Source organism: Bactrocera oleae, chromosome 5 (assembly GCF_042242935.1).
Source record: "Bactrocera oleae isolate idBacOlea1 chromosome 5, idBacOlea1, whole genome shotgun sequence".
NCBI classification, from domain to species: Eukaryota; Metazoa; Arthropoda; class Insecta; order Diptera; family Tephritidae; genus Bactrocera; species Bactrocera oleae.
In genome coordinates this window covers 70,317,226-70,343,122 of record NC_091539.1, presented here as the reverse complement: position 1 = coordinate 70,343,122, position 25,897 = coordinate 70,317,226, and the positions used below count along the sequence as shown (strand labels likewise).

General features: G+C 36.1%; 7 protein-coding genes across 17 annotated transcripts; 4 read left to right on the top strand and 3 right to left on the bottom strand.

The window, feature by feature from the left end:
* The first annotated feature begins 399 nt into the window (after window positions 1–399).
* Window positions 400–1,870, top strand: RpL7A (ribosomal protein L7A). Its single transcript, XM_014246838.3, has 4 exons — window positions 400–560; window positions 704–827; window positions 888–1,258; window positions 1,451–1,870. Exons 1-4 carry the CDS (start codon window positions 546–548, stop codon window positions 1,754–1,756), a joined length of 816 nt encoding a protein of 271 aa, XP_014102313.1. The 5' UTR covers window positions 400–545; the 3' UTR covers window positions 1,757–1,870.
* A 566-nt stretch (window positions 1,871–2,436) lies between these two features.
* Window positions 2,437–14,237, top strand: RhoGAP1A (Rho GTPase activating protein at 1A). 8 transcript variants are annotated; one of them, XM_014246906.3, is made up of 14 exons: window positions 2,437–2,548; window positions 3,417–3,923; window positions 8,064–8,740; window positions 8,800–9,418; window positions 9,485–9,768; window positions 9,839–9,959; window positions 10,541–10,561; window positions 10,860–10,958; window positions 11,017–12,030; window positions 12,104–12,487; window positions 12,560–12,729; window positions 12,794–12,933; window positions 12,998–13,247; window positions 13,345–14,237. In XM_014246906.3, the coding sequence occupies exons 2-14, from the start codon at window positions 3,603–3,605 to the stop codon at window positions 13,532–13,534; spliced, it is 4,290 nt and encodes a 1,429-aa protein (XP_014102381.2). In that variant the 5' UTR covers window positions 2,437–2,548; window positions 3,417–3,602; the 3' UTR covers window positions 13,535–14,237. The 8 variants fall into 8 exon arrangements, with proteins under 8 accessions (XP_014102381.2, XP_014102383.2, XP_014102378.2 ...); XM_014246908.3 differs by having other exon boundaries at window positions 2,444–2,529; XM_014246903.3 differs by having other exon boundaries at window positions 2,461–2,548; window positions 3,313–3,923.
* Window positions 14,238–15,008: 771 nt separating this feature from the next.
* On the bottom strand, window positions 15,009–18,444 carry LOC106626984 (probable RNA-binding protein 19). The gene is made up of 5 exons (XM_014246913.3): window positions 18,140–18,444; window positions 16,669–18,078; window positions 15,752–16,587; window positions 15,572–15,688; window positions 15,009–15,507 (listed from the first exon to the last, which is right to left on the bottom strand). Exons 1-5 carry the CDS (start codon window positions 18,173–18,175, stop codon window positions 15,189–15,191), a joined length of 2,718 nt encoding a protein of 905 aa, XP_014102388.2. The 5' UTR covers window positions 18,176–18,444; the 3' UTR covers window positions 15,009–15,188.
* A 115-nt stretch (window positions 18,445–18,559) lies between these two features.
* LOC106626985 (cobalamin trafficking protein CblD) lies at window positions 18,560–19,935 on the top strand. Of its 4 annotated transcripts, none has more exons than XM_036365520.2 (5): window positions 18,560–18,737; window positions 18,814–19,055; window positions 19,117–19,283; window positions 19,348–19,509; window positions 19,568–19,935. In XM_036365520.2, the coding sequence occupies exons 2-5, from the start codon at window positions 18,851–18,853 to the stop codon at window positions 19,850–19,852; spliced, it is 819 nt and encodes a 272-aa protein (XP_036221413.1). In that variant the 5' UTR covers window positions 18,560–18,737; window positions 18,814–18,850; the 3' UTR covers window positions 19,853–19,935. The 4 variants fall into 4 exon arrangements, with proteins under 4 accessions (XP_036221413.1, XP_014102390.1, XP_014102391.1 ...); XM_014246915.3 differs by having other exon boundaries at window positions 18,560–18,752; XM_014246916.3 differs by having other exon boundaries at window positions 18,561–18,737; window positions 18,809–19,055.
* LOC106626987 (COMM domain-containing protein 3) lies at window positions 19,920–20,781 on the bottom strand. Its single transcript, XM_014246917.3, has 2 exons — window positions 20,563–20,781; window positions 19,920–20,505 (listed from the first exon to the last, which is right to left on the bottom strand). The coding sequence occupies exons 1-2, from the start codon at window positions 20,684–20,686 to the stop codon at window positions 20,042–20,044; spliced, it is 588 nt and encodes a 195-aa protein (XP_014102392.1). The 5' UTR covers window positions 20,687–20,781; the 3' UTR covers window positions 19,920–20,041.
* Window positions 20,782–20,872: 91 nt separating this feature from the next.
* Window positions 20,873–23,798, top strand: LOC106627065 (uncharacterized). Its single transcript, XM_014247054.3, has one exon. It carries the CDS (start codon window positions 21,168–21,170, stop codon window positions 23,301–23,303), a length of 2,136 nt encoding a protein of 711 aa, XP_014102529.2. The 5' UTR covers window positions 20,873–21,167; the 3' UTR covers window positions 23,304–23,798.
* On the bottom strand, window positions 23,592–25,437 carry Nle (notchless protein homolog 1). The gene is made up of 3 exons (XM_014247055.3): window positions 24,387–25,437; window positions 23,829–24,306; window positions 23,592–23,724 (listed from the first exon to the last, which is right to left on the bottom strand). Exons 1-3 carry the CDS (start codon window positions 25,351–25,353, stop codon window positions 23,712–23,714), a joined length of 1,458 nt encoding a protein of 485 aa, XP_014102530.3. The 5' UTR covers window positions 25,354–25,437; the 3' UTR covers window positions 23,592–23,711.
* Window positions 25,438–25,897: the final 460 nt, after the last annotated feature.

Here is a 25,897-nt window from a genome sequence, read left to right as displayed (position 1 = left end):
GAATTGCAATAAATTATACAATTTAATAATTTATTCTTTCTTAAGTAAAATTTCTTAGAAAATTCCTGAGACGCGATTAGAATTAATTTAGTAAAACAGTTTTCATTGTTACTTACTTATTAACTTATAAATCTTTATCCAAATGATGTAGTTTCGTAGCATCATTATGTGAAACTCTATATCTGAAATAAAATAAGGAAATGTAGTCTTTCAATATGCAATAAATATATAGGCGGGAAAGAATATATACATACATATTATCCCCACAATAGAACTGAACTAAATGCAATATATTTTGTTAAATTAATACAATATTGTACGAAACGCCTTAATGGATTATGGTGTGCGAACGTGCCCCACTAATTTTACCAGAAGGTGTCGCTGTTGATTATTATATGATTTGACATTTTAGTGACACCGACACGATTTCCGTTGTCTCGATTCCTTTACCTTTTTGACAGGCGGACGTAGAAGCAGCTCTTTTGTCGAGCCGCTATTAAAATCTGCTTTTTTCAATTACATCGCGTTTTTAAAAACAATCCAAAATGGTTGTAAAGAAGGTAAATAATAATGTGAGGTGAATTATTTAGTTGTGCACGAAATATGTAAAGTGTTAAAATGCTATGAATTACTGCAATTGTTGCAAGCAAATGTTTGTGTTTGTTAAATGTCGTTTTAAAAGTGATCTAATTTCCTCTTATAGCCTAGGCCAAAGAAGAAGCCAGTTACCAAAAAGGTTGCACCAGCACCATTGGCCGTGAAGAAGCCAGTAGTAAAGAAAGTGGTGAACCAACTTTTTGAGAAGCGCCCTAAGAACTTTGGCATTGGTGAGTTTACCGCATACATCAAAGTTTCCTTTTATAACTAATATTTATGTTTCTTTATAGGTCAGAATGTGCAGCCTAAACGGGATTTGTCTCGTTTCGTTAAATGGCCCAAATACATTCGTGTTCAGCGCCAAAAGGCTGTATTGCAAAAGCGTTTGAAGGTGCCACCACCAATTAACCAGTTTACGCAAACTCTGGATAAAACCACAGCAGTGAAGACATTCAAGTTGTTGGAAAAGTACCGCCCAGAGTCGGCTTTGGCTAAAAAGCAACGCTTGAAGAAAATTGCCGAAGCTAAAGCTAAGGGTAAAGATGTTCAACCCAAAAAGAAGCCTTCCTTCGTGCGTTCTGGTACAAACACCGTAACCAAGTTGGTTGAACAAAAGAAGGCCCAATTAGTTGTCATCGCTCACGATGTTGACCCCTTGGAGGTAAGTTGTGACAAATAAACATATGCCAACATTTAAAAATGATGTTAATTTGAATTTCTTCAACTGAAATTGTTCTTGTAATTAACAATTGAATGTGGAAACTTGACATGCTGATTAAGTGTTGGCTTTAGTTATTTGAGTAATGTTTACACAGCCATACATTAAATATAAATATGTATTTTTAAATTACAGTTGGTTCTGTTCCTTCCTGCACTTTGCCGTAAAATGGGTGTTCCCTATTGCATTGTTAAGGGCAAAGCCCGTCTTGGTTTGTTGGTACGCCGCAAGACCTGCACTGCTTTGGCGTTGACCAATGTGGAGGCCAACGATAAGGCGAACTTCGCTAAGATTCTGGAGGCCATCAAGACCAACTACAATGATCGCCATGATGAGATCCGTAAACACTGGGGTGGTGGTGTCCTGGGCTCTAAGAGTTTGGCTCGTATTGCTAAATTGGAACGTGCTAAGGCGCGTGAATTGGCACAAAAACAAGGCTAAACAGCTGATGGGTGTATCAGTTAAATGTTTTGAATTATGGGATTTTGTTAAGCATCGGGATGTGAAGACAAAATGAAAAAGTAAATAAAATAGTTTGTACTGAACTTCCATGAAGCAATATGTTTTATATAAAAATATATAGTTGGGTTAGAATTGGGGATAATAATTGTGGGTTGGTTCTAAATCTGTACACAAGATTAATATTTTAGAAGTCTGAAGACACCATAAACATTTATTGGAACTTAACAGGTATATGAAATTACCTGTAATTATAACTTAAACTTAAAAAAAGTCCAATGGGGCATCTTATAAGAATAAATGTGTCACAATTTCTTGAAAAACTAATAATTTTAAGTTATTTGAGAAAATGCATTCTTCTAGGTTGTATTTATTTCTTAACAATATATTGAGTTTTTTGAGACAGGCTCGTTCAAAAGTACTAGTTCTTCGAGAATATACAAACAAGAATCTAAATTGAATTACTCCAATATTAATTTAAAGAAATAACCAAAAGAAAATCGGATTATCCCAAACCCGATTTATGAATACCTACTCAAGCATATTCAGATCTTAAACTACATCACTATTTTGGTATCGGCAAACGGTATCGATTTTAGTAACCGGTCTTTTCACCTGTGATCGGGTTACTTTTGAATGCATCTCTGTGAATGTACCACAACAACAAAACAATAGATACGGAAGCGAATGCATTCAGTTGCGTATTTCACGGGAGTGTCTTACTTTTTTAAGTTATTTCTTTGATTTTTAATCAGGTATTAGAAAAAATAGAGTGTGAGTGAAAATAATCGAATTACTATAAAAAATAAGTGAAAAATTATATGGAAAAGTGCAAAAAATGAAAAGAAATTCGGTATGTGCTTTGCTAAATGTGTGTGAAAACGGACTGCTAAGCAGAAGGCGGCGAAGAGCAACACAAAGCAAAGCCAACCATTCGTTCATTCGGTGGCTGGAACCGTTCATCGTGGTTGGCAATTTGCATTTCGATTGAGTCGTACTTCGGGCTTTAATTTTTTTCTATTTACAACTAGACACGATACAAATAATGTAATAGAAACATAAGCGCTTTACGATAATTAGCACAACAAATAAATCAAAAAATATGTACATGGCTTCTGGTTTTCAGTAGGAACAGTACAAGACGTGCAAGAAAATACCCCTTTCTCTAAGTGCATTTACCTAGGTATATGTTGGTTCTCTAAAAATGGGTGTAGAGTTACCTTAGGATGAAATTCGCAATCTTATATTTTGTTCGTATTTTCACTTTTATTGTGGAGGAGGGTGCATAGAAAGTGGCAGTGAACTTTTATATAAATTAGTCAACTAGACAGTTTAGGGTTGATTGCATGTTGTTTGTTGGATCTATTTGCAATATAATGGACGACGAGCGAAGCGCAGCATCTGTGGTCACTTTGCAATCCATTATTGTGAGACTACGTGTGGGTGGATGTCAATAAAAAAGAAAGTAACTTTGTAAGAAGGTTTTGGCTGCTTTGTTATGACTTATGCGTGGCATATCATCTCTCTTATGTTTGCAGGCAAACATGTGTTTGTAACAGTATATGAGCACCTAAAACTGGATACAACACTTAGGTTGTTAAAAATATATTTTTGTTTAAGTGCTACATATCTATTTGAATAGATTGCAGCAATATGATGCACAGAGCGACATGCAAGAGATACAAGGCCAACAACAAGCACTGACATTGTAAATACTGTAACGATTTGCAAATAGTTTGTTACAGAAATAAATGAAATTTTTGGTTAATAATTCAAAAGCAAAAAAATAAAGATAATATCGCAACAAAAAATCCACGAAGATAGTAAAATGAGTGTATTTAATGATTTCCAACGATTGTGGATGCAACGTTTTCCACAGAGTTCACTATCAGATGCGTGGGAGCAAGATGTGAGAGCCAGCTTAGAACGACACAAGTTAAAAATTGTTGAGTTGACAAAAGAATTGGAGCAAGAACAACTTTATGTCGAATATTTGGAGCGCTTACTGTCAGACGTTGAAAAGTTTCGTGAATCTGGTGGAGATCCAACTTCTTTGTTCGAAGCTGCCACCACTTCTAATACAACACTGCAAGCCGATACTGATGCAAACCAGTTTAGTGGAGAGGATGCTTGTGCTATTAATATATCGGTAAGAATGTTTATTATACAAACTTCACTAATGTTAAATTAGGAAAATTTCAAAAAATGTGTAAATTCTAAATTGTTACTACAGTACCATTTTATGACCTCACAGTTAAAACGGACATATATGATATATATGAATCGGGTAAAGTTTAGTTAATAGTGCACAAGAATTCCTCAAGCTCAATACGTTTATGATTTTTATAAGAAACGTAGAGAACCTTAGTTGGATATGCATATCTGTTGACTTCTTGCAAACTCGAAATTTAAATCTAACGAGTATATTCACATATTAATCGTTATTTTTGAAATTATTCCTTTGGCGATATTTAAAAACTATATAATAAAAATCTAAAATAAATGAATTGCAATCCCCTACATAGTACATTCTATAAGATATAGTAACTCGTGGACAGCACTAGTCATTATTAGAAATTTGGGTTAATTAGGTCATGCCGAAACATTAACTTATTAATTATATTAAAAAAAATGTTTTTCTTACTCTAACCCTTGTTGAATTGAAGTAAACTGGCAAAACTAGGAAACCAGCAATTATTAGTAAGTGATTTATACAGAGAAATTTTTCTTATCAACATCAAGCACTTGTTTTCCTTTATATTGCTGAAACTACCATTTACTTAACCGAAGGCAAGGCAAAGTAAAAATGCAAAATTCAAAATAAAAGTAGTAAGTAAAAAACCACAATGCTAAAAATATAGCGTTGTTTAGCTCATATTTTTCGCTAAAAAGGTTAGTAAGAAGTTGTCGCAGTCGCGCACAAGCAGCAGAAGCGATGACCACAATGTAGTGGTATGTGTAAAGAAACAACAAGTACGGTGTGATTTGACGACAACGACAAATGAAAAATGGCAAAAGAAGTTTGTTATCTTATCACAGCAAACGCGTAAGCAGCTATCGCCCACCAGTGCCACAATCACGACACTCACTCAACAGTGGAGATCAGCCACCCGACGCTGCCCACACTTTATGCCACCACAAAAACGACTATTGTAGTAGTAGCGCAATAGTCTGCAACGTACGCGAAAGGCAAACACGGAGCGCGTATTTACAGAAAACGTTTCGATAGTTGTTAAGACACAAAGAACTTTTCCAAAAATACCAATACATAGCATATCACGAATCATTGGTCGTTTTATCTATCAGTAGGCACTAATCGCAAACACTTGCTCCTACAAAAGCGTATGGAAACGCACTCCTATTTGCTTAAGAGGCTTCCAGCACCACGGTGCGTTCTCCGTAGGTAGTGCTCCTAAAATTGGAAAACTTTACAAGGCTTTCAGTGCATTTGCAACTTGTGTCAGCTCGACAACGGGCAAAAACTAAAAAAAAAAGTGTAATGAAAACAAAAACTTGATTATGAAAACAACGTGACGTAGTAAGAAGTGAGAGAAATCCAGAAATTACGTAAAAGCGCGTGTTGCAACGACAACAGTGACTTTTAACTCACCAATTTAGTTTATGTTGAGGGGCGAAGTGCGTTGGGCAATGAAACTTGCATTGTCGCTGGACGTGTAATTGTGTGTGGGTGAATCGTGCGGTGCGCATCTACCACTCGAAACGAGAGAAATAAACACAAAGTGCAAAGCCAACTCCCTAATATTGCGGAAAACAAGAAACAGAAAGAAACCAATAAAAATAAAAGTTAAATAAAACATCTCATCGTAAACGCATACAAAGACAAAGACGGCTACTTTTAAATCATATACTAGTCATAGTGTTTGTACCGTGCAGCTGCTGCAATGTCATCCTTCAAGGAAAAATTTAAGCTATGGACAAGAGGGGTAAACTTTGAATCGATTCTTTCAAGGGAAAATAAATGTTAATGCTATCTTAGAATAAAAAAGATAATACATCAAGTGCTTGCAATGTAGAAGAGGGTATAAAAAGTAAAATCGTTTATAACAATACTTTTTGCAGTTCAAATAAAGTATCGTCTATAATACATGCACATTCATATGTATATATATATCTATATTTATTTCACTATCTTTGTTTTGAACGTAAAATATATGTAGGTACTTTGAAATATATGAGTGTGTGCTGATATACTGGCATGTATTTGTACGATATTCATAGGCGTTTCATCGCCAGTATCGGTATTTAGCCGCCACATTCAACCAGTCACTTGTTCGCTGTGTGAATCACAATAACGTTAGCATTTAATAAACGCCAATACTCGCTCACTCATTCATAGAATAGTTTGCATATTGCTTAATTGAGTAGTAATTCTCCGTGCGTTATGTCTTTATAATTAGATTTGGTCAAAGTAAGGATTCCTCATTGAACTGAAACTATTAATTTACACTCTGGTTATAAGGCGTGTTGACATAGGCCTCTGCTCTTTTAATTAGTGCAAGATTTCTTTTAAAATACTAAAGCTTATCATTCATTAACATTTATTGCATTGTTATTAACTTTGATGATTTTATACATCATCGTGTGCATTCATATATTATACTTACGTGTCTACATACATTTTGTATATGTGCATACATAAGTACTTAGCATGTATTTTTCGCTCCTTGTAAAAAGTAGTTATGTCATGCTCATTGAACAAAGTACATATACATATTTCATATGATCTTTATAGCCATTATTCCCACATACATCTATACATGCATTCCTATGCATATGTATATACTTAATAATACACGAATCTTTAATACTGAAAAACGGTTAGTAAGTTATAATAGTTAGCTATTCCCCGTACGAGCTGTCAATATCTATTGCATCTTAAACTCAAATTCGTGTGCTGCATTTAATAAAAATTTATTTTCAATTGACTTTCGTTTATTCCTCGTTATTTTGCTATGTTTTTAATTCCATACTTAATTTTATGCATAGTCGAATGCTATGGCAAATGTGTTGCTAGGTGCGCTGGGGGAACGCGTTAAATTTCTATGGTATATAAATCTCATATGAGGGCTTATTTGAAATTTTATTTGTTTACACTCCAATGCATAAGCTATCTTTTTAACTTGGCTTCTCATATCGGACACTATGGCCTAAGTGCAGCTGATAGCGTGCTACTATCTATCTATCCACTACGTTGCTTAGAGCACAGCAGAGTACGTGGAAACATATTCCAAAGCGTGAATCTTTTTTTATAAGTTAAAGCTGTGGACAAAGAGTCAACAACTTGTTGAAATGGAGAACTCAATTAAGTTAATTTTTTTTTGCTATTGTGTACACATACATATTCAAGTGTTATTGGACGAATTGGGGGTTCTACAAGGTTTAAGCCACCTGATAAGCTTATGTTAGATGAGACAAGATATAATCATTATCATTATCATCAAAACAAAGTTTAAATGTCTGCCTCATTTGTACAAATTTTCATGGTTATTGTTTTATAATAAATTAACAAAATGTTTGAAGTTTTTTTTAAATAAAATTTAATTTTCATACAAGTTAAATAATTTTATTCTATATTTTAAAAACTCTTGTTATGGAGGTCTTCACATGTGACGGCCTGTTTTTTAGGCATTTTTTTCTACGACCAGTAAATAAATAGTGCTTTAAGTTTACTATAATTTTTCAACATATATAACGTCAGTACAAATATAAAAATTAAGCTTCTTAGCACTTCCACTTCCTCCACGATTGGCTTATCTGAAAAAAAAATTAGCGGCGTTTTAATCTTTAAGCCTAAATGCACGGAATGGACTATTATCAAATAAAAATACCAAAAATTGGTCTACGAAAACAAATTGAAAAAAAATTGCCAATTTTCCCATTTTTTTTTTTTGGGTTTTTTGCAATAAAAAATATTTTGGGAATTTTTGGTTGATAATAATTCATTCCATGTGTTTACATGTGCTGCGTGTACCCTACATATTTCAAGTCAATCAGTTGAGCCGTTTTTGAGATACGACGTAGGAAAGTTTTGAGAAAAACACGTTTAAAGTTTCAAGTCCGAACAGCGAAAATGACTTCAAATTAAAAAAAAAAACTTTACATCCGTATTCTAGGCATGTTAAAAAAGCAATTAAAAAAAAAATTCGATTTTTTATCCTCATCACATGAGATGACCCCCTTATGACTCTTCCTCCTTATTAAAGAATAAATTATTTTTACAAAATAGATGTTTTTAAATATTTTCGTTAATTACAATTTTGTTTTGCAGAAATCTAGTTTGAATTTACGTGAAGCCAGCCAGAATGATAACAAAGATAAAAACAACAGATATTCACTCAATACTGACAACAAATATGTTGAGGGTGTCGGCGGAAGTAGTATCAACACTAGTAGTATTTCCAAAATCACCTCCGGATCTGCTGAAACCCATGCCGGCAGCACTAAAAATGCCAGTGGAAAACAAAGTTTTGAACAAGAAGACAAAGATATGGGCACGGAAAAGGATACTCGTCAGCAAAACGAGAATGGTGCACTACATAAATGTATAAATGAGTTAGCTGCTTCGTTTGGAACCAATTCTACAACTAGCGATAGTGACGCGATTCGTCACGTACCATTGGAAGATATTGAGGAATCTGAAATAGCATCTTCTGGAGAAACTGTACAGAAACCATTAAAAACAAATACACAGAAGGCATCACACTTTGTTACTGTTATCGAGGTGAAAGAGAGCAAAACGAATATGGATGCCGAACTGGATAGTGGACTGGAAGGAGGTGAGTCAGTGCAGAGCACCACGACTCCAACTATGAGTAGTTTCGAACGTAAAACTTCAACTAAAGTTGAACCGACAGCACCACCATTGTCTCCTGCATTAACATCGCCATCAATGTCAGCTTCATCGTATGCAGCACATGCCGACAATAAAAAGAAAATGCCGCCAAGGTATGAATTATTTGCATTACACTAAATTAAAATTATTATCTTATATTTAAATTTTTCAGACCGCCTCCCAAGAATATTCGACGCGTCGAACCACCCACTATACCTGGCCAACTTTCGTCATCTCCAAAACGCGATACACCTTACATTGGTAGCAGTATGCCCTTACCTAGCGCATCTGGCAACTTATCCTCATCTGATAGTCCTGGCAATTCACTTGAACGCCATGTAAAACCTTCAGCTATTTTGCGGCAAAAATCACCAGAATCTATGGAAGCAAAGGCGCTTACATCCAACAGGAAAACGACATCGGATTTGGGGAAGTTTAATCCGCCTGATTTGATGGAAGAACTGGGACGTAAAGTTGGCAAATCGGAAAGTCTGGAAAAAACCAAGCGATCGGATATGGCAATAACACACAGCCCTACTGGCAGTTTGGGACGAACAGTTTCTATACAAAACCGAAACGTTACAGGCGGTCGTACCAGTAGCACTGCGGTGGGTGTATCGCCCACCGGAAGCTTGAATAAACCTTCGAAGTTAGCTGTAGCAGATAGTTCTTCAACAAATAGCTTGGAAAAGAAATCACATTATTCACTGCAAGCGGCTGACGGAGAAAATGGCCAAACTCAGGTTGTGGGCTCAAAGGAATCCCTGGCATCGCAAGGCATATCGGAAATTGTGAGTAAAAAATTGGTTGACTTTTGATCAATTTCTTATTTGTTATTGACGCATTTTTTTTACTAGATTAAAAGCTACGAGTCTGTTTCGTCTTTGGGTTCGGATTGTGCAAAAGTTGCAGTGGACAATGAACCGTATTATGACACAGTGCCGCTGGATAACGGCGAAGGTGAATATGTTTATATCAAACCAGGCGGTAACGGTTCATCGTCCAGTCGCGATGACCTCTCCACACCAGGCAGTACGCTTCCAATCGGTTCTGCCACACACCTAAGCAGTCAAGCGAGTGTGACAGACCCTGAATCACCTGGACGCAGCTCAAATTATGTGAACATTGATTATTTTCTACAGTAAGTGAAAAATACACAACCCTACTAACTATCCCATATCACAATAACAAAAAATATTATTTTGATGTAGTCAAAGCAATGAAACACGTTCAAGCTCGTTGGACAGCGATGGGGAGTATGAGGGACCACCAATCATGAGAACTATTTCTCATGACGAGCAAAATTCACAAACCCCTAGTGCTTTACGGAAGGTAATCATTTCTGTTCACATTCATTTTATAAAAATAGAAAGTTCACATTATATTTCGTCATACACACATATTTTTAATTACATACCGGGACATGCATTAGTTGTTATTAAAATATATGTTCCAAAAATATTCGTATATTGCTGCCATTTTAATTACTACTTAATTTTACAAGTATAGTTTAATACATGTTTAACCAATACTTACAAAAATAACGCTCATTCACCCTTTGTCTGTATATACACAAGCAATTCCAGTAAACAGTTCACAAGTTTAAACTTATGCAGACTTATTATGATTACCGCGCACGAAAATTATCTCGAAAAGTTACATTGCAAACAATTAATTTCTTTGCGTTGTAATTTATAGGAATAATTTCATCAAAGACATACTCGGTTCAGTCTTTACTTTTCTATTTAAAGCTACTAACGTGAATATAACATCCCACACATACATTTTTTGATCTCGTATTTTTGGAACATATACTGTACTAAAATTTAAATATTTAAACATTTGAACATTTAATCTTTACACTTACTAACTGTCTATTTACCATTCTATTTCTAAAATTTTTTTCCCAACAGAATTTAGTTTCAGCAATACTAGTGAGTATTTTATGTGTACAATTTTGATTATAGCCGTAATATAGCTTATATACACAATTAATTTCGCTTTCTCACTTGAAAAACAAATCAATAACAGAATCATATGATTTAGTGATGTGGCATTTTCAAAAATAGTACTAACTAAAATGTTTAAATTAAAATTAGCAAATCACTCTCGAATGGTTCAGATTACAGTTAATATTAAATACATTTCATTTATTAATAAAATTGATTCCAAAGAGTTGGTGAGAGCTGTTGACTATGTCGGTAATACGAAACTTGCTCTACACTTTTCCAGGTTTCTGGCAACGCGCGAGGCGCTAAAATACGCTCTATATTGAGCAGTATTATTCAAAGTGAAACAATATACGTGGAATGCCTCAACAAAATGCTACAGGTGTGTATATATCTTTACGAAATTAAAATATAACCACATTAATTATTATTTTTCACAGTATAAGAGAGCAATTCATGCCACACTGGGCACATCACAGCCTGTGATCAAGGAGGACGAAGAGAATACGATATTTTTTAAAATCGACGAACTTTATGATGTGCATACACAGTTTCTAAACAATTTGAAAACGATAGCGGCACACGAAGGAGGAGACGTGCTTATCGGTGAACCTTTCAAACGTCTCGCAGACAGTTTTAATTTGTATAGCGCTTTCCTGCACAACTACGGTCAGGCAATTGATACAGTGAAAAAGTGCAGCGCTAATAACCCACAATTCAAACAAATTGTCTCAACGATTGTCGTAAATTTGCACACCGAACAGTCGCTTACCCTGGAGGATTTGTTGCATAAGCCCGTGGCGCGTGTACAAATCAATGCATTAGTTTTCAATGACTTGTTGCGCGAAACACCACCCAATCATCCGGATCATCAGCCATTGCGACAGGCACAGAAGACCATACACTTGTTCTTGAAGCAGTTCAATGTGGTGAACCAGCGTTTGTCTACGGAATCGAATAAGAATCTGAGACGCATGGTGAAGAATTCTTTCATTGTTGAACTGGTTGATGGGCATCGCAAATTGCGACATCTCTTCTTGTTCAACGATGTAATCGCCTGTGCCAAGTACAAGGCATCCGGACGTGACCGAATTGACTATGAGCTGAAATGGTTCATACCGCTAAAAGATGTTGTGGTGTTCGAAGAGGCAGACGCCAGTGCTGACCTCAAGGAATCTAGTCCCGCCAATATATTACAATTGAAAACGCAAGCGTGCACAGTACGTGATCAATTATTGCTCGAAGAGAAGGACGATAAAGGACGAAAGTCCAATGGCTTGCGTTCGGGTGATAAATATCGGCGCAAATTAGCTGACTTAGAGTCGCAGCTGGTATTGGCCTCGCCGAATTTAGTCTTCCGCATTGCCAATAAAGCAACCAATAAAACAATAACATTTTTCTTGAGTTCGGATTTCGAGCGCACGCAGTGGATTGAATCTATACTGTCGCTGAAGGTTAGCAAAGTATTAATGTACTCGTTTTTATACATTTTAAATTTGGCTTTTCTTTTTTTCTATGGCATTCTAGCAAACCTGTAACATACCTGGTGCGAACACGATAAACGCCTTGGAGGTGCATGCTTTTATTGTTGCCATGCAGAAAGGTATGAAGACTGAAATGGGTTCATATCTGATGCGAAATACCAATGACGAAAGTCTACTAGTGGGCGATCTGCATATGACAGTGCACGGTCTGACGGGTCTTGACCAGCCTGCCGACTTGTATATTTGCATAGAAGTGGACTCGTATGGCCATTATTTCCGCAAAGCCACCACGAAAATGGTGTGTCGCAGCTTGAGTCCACTTTGGAATGAAAGTTTTGTATTAGAGCTTGAGGGCAGCCAGAATGTACGAATTTTGTTGTATGAAGCGCATGAACGTCCTAAGTTACGAGCTAAGCACGTCTTAAAAGTAAGTCATAAAAGCTTTACATTATTCAGTAAATTTACTTCATATACATATTTGCTTCCAACCTCATTACAGCTTAGTCGTAGTTGGCTGCAGGAGACACCACTGCCGCGCATACTAAAACTTGGCGAGATCATAACGCTGAATACCACATTCCGGTTCGTACCCGGCGAAGTGACTTTACGGCGTGTGCCAACTTCGAAGCCGGGTGCGCTCTTTGGTGCCAAAATGAGTCAAATTTTAAAGTAAGTATTTCAGAAGCACTGCGCTTAGTATATTACTCAGTATAATGATTTCGCATTAACACAGGCGTGAGAAACGAGACATTCCATTCATTATCAGTGCCTGCATACGTGAAGTAGAACGACGCGGCATGTCTGAAGTGGGCATTTATCGCGTTAGTGGCTCTGCTTCCGATTTGGCCAAATTGAAGAAGTCTTTCGAAACCAGTATGTGATCTATAATACCAATTTTATTGAAAATTAATGCTAATTCTTTTTGTTTTCTGCTAAGATGCCTATGAGGCCGAACAGCTGCTGAAGGATGTGGATATACACTCAGTTACGGGTATTTTGAAGTCATATCTGCGAGAGTTACCCGAGGCATTATTTACCGATGCTCTCTATCCGAAATTTTTTGAAACGTTCAGCGCTTTCAGCAACAACAACGAGACGGCGCGTATAAATGAACTTATAAAAGTATTTGAAGAATTGCCACAGGCGAATAAAGCATCTATAAATCATATATTGGATCACCTAATTCGGTAGGTGAAGTCATTTTGAAAACAATATTTAAACATAGAATGGTAGAAGCAAAAAGGTTTTCTCAATTTAATAATTTTTTACGTCGTTCAATTTTAGGGTACATCATCAGGAGGCCGACAACAAAATGTCGCTGCATAATTTAGCTATGGTGTTCGGTCCAACGTTACTACGGCCCGGTCAAACGCAAGCTAAACAGAAAGACTTGCTAGCCTCCAGTACCGTAGATGTCATGGCCCAAGCGGGCATACTCTATTGCTTCCTGCAGGCGCGTATTAAAAAGGATTAAAATTTTAATGTATAAGCAAAGTGAAAGTGACTAATCAGAAATATTGTAAAATGCATATATTTTTGTAGCAAGCAAAGGGCCTTTGTATGCATACGCATAACCTGCGTGAGAGAAATTATTCTTATAACTACGTAGCTTCCATTGTATTTATACAGGCACATGCAAAATATTGTAGAGCAAACGTCGACAGTTCGCTGTTGCGCAACAAGTTGATTGCGCAGATTGGGAAAGAAGCGGATGAGTTTACGAAATACATATTGTAAAAAACAAAATCAAAGAAATTAACATTGCAATTGTATGGCGCATAAAAGTTTCCCTAGAGTGTATGCAGAAAGAGAGAATTTTTTGCAGACGTGTGCCGAAAAATATAATTTTTATAGTCGATACATATACAATATTAACAAAAGAAACAAAACAAAGCAAAAGTATTGATTTAAACGCACTCTAATAATGCTGGAAGTATCGAAATATTATAAATATATCTATCTACACTGCTCCATACCATAGATTTGCACAGCTTGTATTATCACGGAAGCTTATTAAAAGTTAGGCAAAATTTAAAATTTTGTCAGTTTACAAAAACAATACAATAGAACATATACACATTAATACTTAAACAAAAACATATTTAGCTGCTCAGTAAGCGTTTCGCAATGTTTATGAAGTATTACTAATAATTTTCATTATAAAAAACAAACAATAACGCTGGAATCCTGTTATTTACCACTGTGTAAATGATAAATGATCATGATGTTGAAGTAGCGTAATTTGAGGAAATTTGGAAATTTAACGTTAACTTTGCTATCCCAAAATATCCATAAATATAGCAGATGATTTGGCATGTATTACTGACTTCAATTATCTTCGTGTGCTCCATATTATAAATACTTATTTCATTTCTCTATGCCGAAAATATTAAAGTTCCACAATTAAAATGTATTTTGCAGTGCTTCGTTTCTTTTGCATTGTTAATTTTAGTATTTGAATTAAGTTAAATGAGTTTTTAACCATGTTGTTATTTATTATGTTTCCATAATAAAATTGAAATCCCACATAAGTTGGGTCTACACGAGTAAACGGAGGATATGTAGCCGGTCAGACTTGTCACCTCAACAGCATTTCTCTATTTTATGCTGTTACAACAACAGCAACAACAATAGTAATTGTAAATGTATTTAAAACAGCGATCTGAACAGTTGCCATATTAGGTTGTTTAAATACTTCAAAGCCAATGTGTGTGTACATTTCGGCACTACCGTTAATTTTCCTTTATCCTTAATACTGCTTTTCAACTAAACACTTCCACTTTTCCGGCAATCATCTAGCGTTATTAGTTTCAATAATATTTAAGCAATGAATGTACTACAATGACTTAGTCTGTGGTCGCTTACATTTACCTTATTATGATTACTTATCGACCCTTTTGAAAGGATGCGAAGAAATACATTAATTCAAAATAAATAAACAAATGACGTAGGCTAAAACAATTTAATTTATTTTTTACCTGTATGTAAAATTATATAATGCTTATTTACTTTATAGTTTATCTAAATACGAATATATGTATTTTGTAGTGCAGTTATACAAAAACAAATATATTATGATTAAACATACTTATTAAAGTTATTTAATTGTGAATTGTATTCTCTTCTGTTTATTCGTCATCTTCGCCAGCATCCGCCAAATGTTCGGCAGTACTGAACACAGATTTTCTACTTCGTTTGGCATTATTTGTACTAGCATAGAACTCAGTTGCGGTACGTTTGCGTATTTCTTCCACGTCGTCGTCATTGAGCGATGCCCATTCCAGCACCAATCGTCTGCCGTATAAATGCGTACTTTGGCTAAGCGCTTCGTATGCCTTTTTGGCGTCACTTTTTGTGATGAAATCTACGAAACCGAAACCACGATGTGAGTCTGCGCCCGGCGTCATTTTCTTTGGTAAACGCACAGAACGCAGTTCACCAAATGCCCTATGGAATAATGAAACGATTTCATTACAGTAATCGTATTTATGCAAATGTTTGTTATTCTTACTTGAAGATCTCGCGGACTTCCTTTTCTTTCGCCTGGAACGGTATATTACGTACAAGCATTTTTGTGCCTGTTTGCTGTGTTTTCACTAAATGTTTACGAGGCACATTAGACGAAGTTCTAAATATAAAAATAAAACATTAGAAAATGGCTGTTAAGTTATAAACATCGCGTATTACTTACTTTAGTGTCCGATCGCTGCGTTTCAGTTCCACCTGATTGTCGTCTATTTGTGTGAATTGCATTTGCTTTAATGCTTTCTCTGTTGTTGCAGCCAACTTAAATTGTATGAAACCATAACCCATGGACACTTGAATACGTGGATTCCTAGGATCTTTCCGCTTTGCTATTTCTACAGTGTGTATTGGTCCTAAATGTTTGAAATGATTGTGTATCGTATCTGGGACGGTCTTGAAATTCAAATTACGAAGAAAGAGTGTTGTATTTGGTTCTGGAGCTTCCTCCATTAAATCTTCCTCAATATTAGAGTTGTCATCTTCAATTGTTCTGTTTTCAAGGTTTTCATCGGCATTTAATTGTGTTGTTGGTTGAATTTTTAATGCTTCCTGTGTTATGGTTTCATTATGACTGCTGACTTCTTCCTCTTGTTTTGGAATTATAGGTTCTCCATTTAACGTTGTTGTGAAAGTTTGTTCCGGCGCCCACTCCAAGTATAATGGTACATTTTTGAATTTGCTATACGCTAACTTTTTGAAAGCCTGCTTTGCCTCTGATGGGTCACAAAACTCTATCAGTGCGGTGACACCACTGGGAGGCAAAATGAGTCGCCCGATTGGGCCAAATTTCGCGAATATTGGCGTTAATTCTGTCACTGTCGTATCAGCTGGTAAATTTTTCGCTAAGATAATTGTTTTAGAACGCTTCACTGCAGGCGCATCAAAAACACTTAGCCGCACTCCATTCTCTTCTAAGAAGTTTTTCATTTCAATGACAATTTGTGTTTCTCCTAAGGCAATACGTACCGCCGCACTGGAACCGCCTTCACTTGTGTCTAAAACCTGTGTAAATAAAAGAAGAAGAAGAAAAAACAACATAAGAGAAAATTAAAAATTATTGTGATATAAATAAGCATATGTTACCTTTTCTTTAGTTGTGGAGAAACGTTTAGCTAAAATTTCCGCCACCGCATTTGCACCTAAAAACAAAGTATTCCAATTCACAGACTGTTGCGCTGATTTCTTCAGCTTTAAAGCTTTCTTTTGTTTAAACGACAGAGCTGCGTCGTTTTCATCACTTTTTGGGTCGTCATCCCTGCTTTTTCCTGGTATTAGATGCAGCAGCCGACCGTGAAAATCGGAGCCATCCAATTTGTTAAAAGCTTGCAAGGCATGTTCTGGCATAACAAATGTCACTGTGCCAAAACCCTTTATTTGACGAGTTATACTATCTACGGGCACATTTATTTCGGCAATGGGTCCGAATTTCTCAAATAAAGTTTGAAGGTCATCTTCTGTAACGGTGTAAGCCAAGTTGCGGAAGAAAATACGACCCGATTCAACAATTCCTTCTTCATTTTGTGTACTCTGTTCTTGCTGAGCCCATTTCGGCTTTGTCGGTTTTAATTTATGAAGGTCCGTTGTTTTCTCTCCCTTCTCTCCTTTCGATTTTGTTATTTTGTTTTTCTCGGTGAAATCGGAAAAAAACACTTGTTTTCCTTTTATGAAACTTTTATTTTTAAGCATAGCTTTTACCATTTCCTTTTCTGTTTTGAAGCCAACGTAACAGAATCCATGAACATTTGTAGGTAGCCGTACAGAGTATGGTTTTAACGGTTTAAAAAATTTTAAGATCTCTTGGCGTTTGGCCTTGTAAGGAACATTATGCATTTTAATAGTAAACAAATCAAGCCCAGTATTTGTTTTCCCTTTTTTATGTTCTGCGTTCGTCGATTTTGCCATAAGGTTTTTCATGTAATCAAGATCACTGATTGGCTTCTCTGCTAATTTTTCTTCATCTTCATTACTGTTCTCAACTTCGCATTCAACATATTCTATTTTTTTTGCTTCTTTAGGGATTTCCTCCTCACTTGTATTTTCAACTTGCTCGGTAGGTTGCAAAGATTCTCCGGCATCATTTGCCCATAAAGTACGTTTCTTATCGTGCGCACTCATGAATTCTTGAAAATCAGGATCATCCTTATGTTTACCTATAATTTCATCTACCACATTGGAAGTTTTTTTTCTATTAGTTTTTTCATCTTTATCTTTTTGTAATTCTTCCTGCATAGTCTGTGTCTCAACTTTTCGAGCATTTTTGCTACGTGCTAGCGGCTTATCCTCACTGCCAAGTGCAGCACACACCTCGACTTTGATACGGCTTGTTTGTATACATGTGTTATTGAAGTATTTTATAGCTTCTTGCGCCTCTTCTTCACTACGATATCCGATAAAGCAGAACTGGCGGAATTTTCCATCTGGTGTATATTTGAGCTGCATATCCGTGATTGTCCCCTTCGTACCAAAGATAGTGCGCAGCTTTTCTTCGCTGATCTAACATAGCAAGTACATTACATGATGTACATACTCATTTAATATCTTATTGCATACTCACATTCTTTGGTAACTGCTTTACTATAATTCGTGACATATTTTCTTCAGATCTCAAATCAAATATTTTAATTTAAAAGTACAAGTAAAACAAGCAAAAACCGCATTGTTTATATTATGCACCGCACGTGAAATGAAATGTCAAAAAATAATGCTGCCAATACTCTTGTTTAAGATTAATTGCATAATGGATGAGCGAGACTCTCCTACGATTGGAGAAGAATTGGATATTATCCTTTTGGTCTTAAATAAGACATTTCATATCTATACAGATTTTTTTAATCATACGAAAGTACATAGAAGAATATTTGTAGTTTGTATTATTTGAAAAAAATACGATATTTGGACGGTTGTAATAGCAACCCTTTACACAGCTGATTACAAAATTTTGATTTGACAGAAAAAAGCTCGCGAAAGAAAAAATAATACGAAGTACGAAATTATATTCGAGACTAAATTGTGTGTTTATTTAAAGAACTAATTAAAACCCTTGAAGCCTGCTGAGGCCAATATTATATCCAGGATTTGGGGAACTCGTCCACATTTTGAAAATAATTGTTAAGGCTTATTGGATAATAACAACAATCACGTCATTCCGAAGCGTAAGGATTCTAATGGTAACGTCACAATAGAAGAAGTTAAATAATAAATTTTATATTAATGCTTTGAAAAGAAAAGAAACGCTACGCAATAAAAAGCCGAAACAAATATTTTAATGTCACTTTCGCTATTGCGATGTCTAAATCGGGGGGGAGGAGGGGTGTTAAATGTCACTAATAACGCTACTAAGCTATCACTGCCACCATCGTCGTCAACGCCAATCGTGGGTGTTTCGAGCACAGCACATTATTCGCGACGTAGTGACCCCAAAAATCTTGATAGCGTTTTCAAGGTGGTAAAGTCTAAGGCGCGTGTTGAAGGTGATATTAAAATGCGAAAGAAATATCTCAATAACAACATACAAGTTTTTATTTCTTTTAGATGACTCTGACTTTCTTGGTGGCGAATGTGGACCGAATTGGGAATTGCTTGCTCCTAGGGGGAATCGCTTTTATTTTCCCAACGCAGTTGGACCAGCGTGGCAAGGTGCGTCAACAACCATCAATTTAGAAGCACCACTGGAGTCAATTGTCGCTTTCGATGGAAAGGTAACACTCTGTGAATATATCCATTTAGACACTCAAATGTGACTTGAATTGAAATCTTTTTTAGAATGCAAACAAAACTATGCTACAATTTACTGTCGGTGAATGCCCCTCACTAATAAGAAAGTCATTACACGAACTTTTTCCGGCTCCTGAGGTAGTTTCCAGTGAGAAATTAGCATTAATGACATTGCGTTTTTCAGGCGATAATGAGCAAGGAGCAAGAAAGGTAATTATAATTATGATTATTATTATTAAAATGCTGAAATCGCATAACGTTTAATCAGTTTGTTTTGGCGGCACGCGAAATTACCTCAAGGCTTCGCTTGCATGGGTATTGGGCTGATTTTATGAATCCATTTAGCGGCAAGCCTTTTTATTCTTGGGCAAACGGCAAAAATCTGTATAAAGTTGACGAACGATTTAGAGGGATTAATATGAAATTGATAAAAAAGAATCACTGCACTGTAATCAGCACCGAAGACGGCGATGCTACATTTTCTGGAGTCATATACACGAATGCGCCATGTGATTATTTGCAAATTAAATCACTTATTGACGAACAGGTGTAGCAGGCTAACATTGCCCTAGTAAATTATAAATTCAAAATTGTTATAAGTTTCATTAAAAGAAATAAAATTTTGTTTTAATGAAATTTTTTTGATGTTTTGTTATTTAAACGTATAATTCCCATATTGTTTAAGCGTTCACAGTTTTCGCGTACCGAAGTTTATAAATTTATGAGCGCCTGTATTAAGTGATTATTTTGTAGCCACTTTTTCGCAATGTCTTTCTATTTCCTTCAACTTATTAATTAGTAATTGCATTTCCTCAGTGCTACATACGAATTCGACAATAGTTTCTCGCTCTCCATTGGTTTCATTATGACGACCAAAATTTACATGAAAACTAACTTCGCCTGAACTACAATCAGAAGTAGATGAGCGAACATCCGCCATAATGCGCCATTGTACATCAGTAATATGTGGAAAATCACTGCCTATTTGCAATTGACGAATGGTTAGCTCTTTTCGATGATCCTCATAGGTGCGTACCAATTCCTCTAATATGGTTATTTGGATTTCACATTTTTCCAAAAATGATCGCAAAATCCCAGCATCAATTCCGTGTTTGGTAGCTAGCGCAAGTAATGTTACTACAGCATATTCACTAAGTCTCGCTTTATCTGCATTCGTAACGTAGATATCTGGTACTGAAGGAACACCTTTATGAGAGGAAACGTTCCGTAAATGCTGTTGAATTTAAGCTAATACATACTTACTTGCTTCAGAAGAAAGTGTATGTTTCAGTGTGTTTGCTATAAGCTTTTTCGAAATGTCTATATTTATTTCTGTGCCCAACTGCTGAAGACCCTTCATCACAGGATCAGAAAGATTAAGAGTCATTTTTGTTCAGTAATATTTGTTTTTCTAAATTCCACCTTCAGTGCTAGTTTTATCACTGAGTTGTTTTTACATATCTTTGATTCATTTTTATCATGACGTATAGAAATGATACACCGACTTTAAAGACATGTTATCGATGTTAAAATCGATAATTAAGAAATTCAAAATTATCTGATAATGTTTAAAGGAGAAACAAGTGTGCCAGAGTTCAGTTTAGTTTAAATCTCATGATTTTAAAAGCTAATGAAGTTCATAAATTGATGTATTAGGTGGTTCAATGTATATTTACGCAAAATAAGGCAGGAAAGTGAACAATGTGCATATGATTCTAAGCACATGTGCATATACTTATATATATATATATATATATACGTACGTACAGAGATCAGCACATGCATGAAGTGTATTTGTAGTACGTAAGAGTTTGTCTACTTTTATTGTTTAGCAGTGCACAGAATAAACAGATCTAGTGTTCTATAAAATGGTTTTGACCACCACGTCGCCATTGCTGCAAGCATGCTCCAAGTATGTGTTTCGAACTCCGCTTCGTAATTTCAGAAGACTCGTCGACGTTCATCCGAGAGTGCAACGATCGCTTAAGCAAGGAGAAGCCGTTGTTGCCTTAGAATCGACGATCATTACACATGGCATGCCTTATCCACAAAATATTGAAACAGCGCAGTCGGTTGAACAGCTTGTTTCTGAAAATGGTGCGTTAGCAGCAACAATTGCAATAATCAATGGTCGAATAAAGGTAGGTCTTACATCAGAGGAAATGGAAAAAATAGCAAAAAAAAATCGTAATGAGATAATGAAAATTTCAAGACGAGATTTACCTTATTTGGTAGCTACGAGAGGAAGTGGTGGCACAACTGTAGCAGCTACAATGATTATAGCCCACATGTTAGGAATAGATATATTTGCTACTGGAGGTGTTGGTGGAGTTCACCGCGATGGACATGTTACATTGGATATATCAGCAGATCTGGTGGAGTTAGGTCGAACACCAGTCACGGTAGTGTCAAGTGGAATAAAATCTATATTGGATATACCTCGAACTCTTGAGTATTTAGAGACCCAAGGGGTATGTGTTGCGACTTATGGAGTTGATGATTGCACTTTTCCTGATTTCTATACACGCAATAGTGGATGCAAGGTTCCATACAACCTAAATGGGCCACTGGAAGCGGCTAACCTAATAAAAGCTTTGAAGGAGTTAGATCTAAAGTCAGGAATTTTGATCGGTGTACCTGTACCAGAGCAATTTGCAGCAAATAAAGATATGATTGTAGCGGCAATTGAAGAGGCAACGCGTGAAGCAAAAATTCAGGGAATTAGTGGCAAGCAAGTAACGCCATATTTGTTGGCGGCAATAGCTAAAATAACACAGGGTAGAAGTCTAGATGCAAATATTGCGCTGATTGAAAACAATGCATGTGTTGCTGCTCAAATATCGCGTGAATTATCCAAGCAAAGTAAAAGTTATATATTTAAAGGTGAATCTGTGCCTGAATCCGTCTCCACACCCCTAGTGATTGGTGCCTCAATTTTAGATCTTTCATTAACAATGGTCGATGAAATTCCAAAAGTCCTTGACGGAGCTACGTATAGTGCAAAGCCAACCGAATCAGCGGGTGGTGTTGGGCGAAACATTGCCGAGGGTATTTTTAAATTGTATGGCACAGCAAATTTTATTTCCATTGTCGGTGACGACCAACTCGGGAGAAGCTTATTGAAAATGATTCCAAAGCCATTGAGAAATTCTGTAATGGTGGATGAAGAATGTGCTACTTCCCTCTGCACTCTACTTTTTGATAAAACTGGTGACTGCAAAATCATTTTAGGAAATATGGATATTCATCGTAAAATTACAGCAGAGATTATACAACGACATGAGGAGTTGATAAGTTCCGCTCCCATAATTGTAATAGATAGCAATCTCTCGTTTGAAGCAATGGCATGTGCTCTGCGCCTTGCTCAAAAACATCGGCGACCGGTGTTTTTTGAACCAACCGATATGCGAATTGCTCACAAGCCGTTTACTCTACCCAGGAATCTTGCAGAACAGATTCGAATTATATCGCCAAATATTTATGAATTGCATACTATTGTAGAAGCGATCACTGGTAATCCAGTTCGTAGTAAAGTCAACAATAGTGATCCAACAGAAATTTTACTGGAGAAAGCCAAATATATGCTGACACTTGTCCAAGATAATTTCGATTGTATCATTCTAACGCTCGGACAACAAGGCGTATTACTTAGTCTGAATGGCAATTTAGCGGCATCCGGTGAACCATTGTTTGATGTAAAGACTGGTTCTTATTTACCCATCACGAAAAATGCCGAAAAGGTTCACGCACTACGGTTTTACAACGCACCTAAAGTGGAAAACATTAAAAATGTGTCAGGGGCAGGTGATAGTTTTACAAGTGGTTACATAACAGCACTTTTACGAGGCTATGACATGAAAAATTGTGTAGCGTTGGGATTTCTGGCGGCAGAACGGGCTCTGCAATCACGTGCCGCAGTACCGTTACGCTATTTCAGTGATGATATTGAAGAAACTGCTAGCTTGGAAATAGCTATAAAGAACCTCAAGGAAACGTCTTTGTAAGTCTACGTTATTAGTTAATATATATGGGAACTATATTTTTATGCCTATATAAAAAATTAACTCTAATTTATATAATCACATTTATATCAATATATAAAAAATGTACATATCAATCTTTTAAAGAAAATTTATGGGATTACATTCATATATAATTTGGAATGCATACTTTTTAATTCATCCAAGAATATGTGTAAGTGCATTGTTAATGAGAGATATAGCTATATATGTAAATTAAAATCATTTTTGAAACAACATTATTGATTTTATATAAGAAAAAGGTTGACAATCTTTTTATTTGGTTTATTTATTTAAAACGTTAATTTTTTAATAGAAACTGCATTTGTAATGAAATACGAATACTTCTTTTAAGACTATTTTTACACATTATATAACTCCTCTGAATGTATCCTAATAAGCCCATCTGTAACAAATAATACAAATTTATTAAGTCTAAAGTAACAATAATAAAATATGCGTCCAATGAAAAACTGTCAATATTTGAGAAATAGTTTTCTTTAAACTTACAATTTCACCACCTTATCCTTGCCACCAGATGCCACGCGTGTTCCGTCTGGAGCCCAATCTACAGCGAAAACCTCATCTGCATGTCCCGGCAATTCTTGTGCCAATTTTTTCGTTTGAACGCTCCATACTTTCAGAGTTGAATCTTTACTACCACTCACCAGCAAACGTGAGTCTGCTGACCATGCCAGTGTATAAGACGCCTGAACATGCCCTCTGAATGTAGTTATAAATTTGCCATCTTGAGCGCGCCATAATCGAATAGACTTGTCGAAAGAGGCAGATGCAATGAGCTTCACATCAGGTGAGTATTTAACATCATTGACTACATTTTGATGACCCGTCATTCGTTCTACACATTTATTTTGATTCGAACGCCACAGATAAAGCGTGAAATCATCAGAACACGATACTAAGGATTCAACACCATCGGGACAAACATGATTGTATCTTTGCAAAGCCATTTCTTTCAATTCATTCTCTAAAAATATAACATGACACATATTAAACATTTATATGTATGTTACGAAGTTTTTTTAAGATACTGATTCTACTACTTACTTTCAATTTCTGAATATTTCTTTTTACGATCAGTTATCGGATGGAAGGGTCCTGTTCGTAAAACGTAATCCGTATTCAGCGCAATATTATTTACCCAATGAGCATGTCCAGAAAAGGTTCGGCATAGAATTCCATCATCCGCCCGCCACATCTTTACTGTACGATCTTTGGACGAAGTGTATATAAGACCAGATCCACCCCATCTTACAGCGGTTACTGAACTTGTGTGTCCTGATATATTTAGAACGCAGTGTCCCAACACGGTGTCCCAAATACGGCAATCCCCATCCGTACCGGCACTGGCTAATCGGCGACAATCGGGATTCTGATGATATGGTTCCCAGCTCAAACAATTTATCCATTTCTTATGACCGGTTAAGGTTCGACCGATTTGCTTGCCATTCGTTGGGTCCCATAATACAATATTTCCTGCTTTACATGCGCTTGCTAACTTCTTTCCATCAGGCGACCAAGCAACACACATAACCCATTGTTTGTGTACCGCACATGTGTGATGTGGTGTTTCGGTTGTCAAATCCCATAATCTCACTGTAGTGTCACCTGAGCCACTAGCTAAATGTTCGCCGTCTGGACTAAAGCTAATTGAAATTACAGCTTCTGCATGACCCGGCATAGAGCTTGTACACCGTGTTACTGGTCGAACTTTAAACACAGCTTGGGGTTGATACACAATTTTGATTACATTTTCAGTGTCTATTGAATTTAAATCCAATGCGCTGTTAAGGGTTTTTTTAATCTCTTCTTCACCCACAAAGAATAGATATGGTGTCGGTTCATCATTTTTTAATAACGCATTACAAATAAGACCCAGCTGCTCCACGGTGACACTAAGAGGTAAATCGATTGGGGGACCTGCCTCTTCTCCCGTATCTGATACGAGTCGTGCTTGTACAGTACGTCCATCGTCCACTTGCGTTACTTCCTCTATTTTTTGTCGTTTGGACATATTTTTTAAAACAATCAAATTGTACTTTTTGTATTTGTGGATGGAGTGATTGTCAACAACAAACAAACACGTGCCGGTGGACTCAAAACATCGTTGCCACATAATCTTATTCACATAGGTACATTTTAGCAGTGCTATTAGGGTGCGCTTATGTGATACATGTATCATGTTAAAAATCACATAAGCGATATAGTACCCCCTAAAGACGTTATCTTAAAACTGATTTATTTGAATGATTTCTTAAATGTGTAAACGTTAGATTAGTAGTTAGACATTCCCCATATTGCTTCTAGAAAGCATGAAATTTTTAATAATTGTAAATGAAAATAACTAACTAAACACTATATACATGAGATTTACTTGTGTAAGGGCATTTGTAAAACAAAAAGTGAGAAATTAAAGTAAAAAGAAAAACAAAAATAGATGTTAGGATAATTTATTGCCTAAATAAAGTCAAATACATAAAAATTCAATATAAATCATTATCATCTTTATTCTGGCAAATGTTTACCTATTGAGGAACGAATGTCAAATGAATCTATAA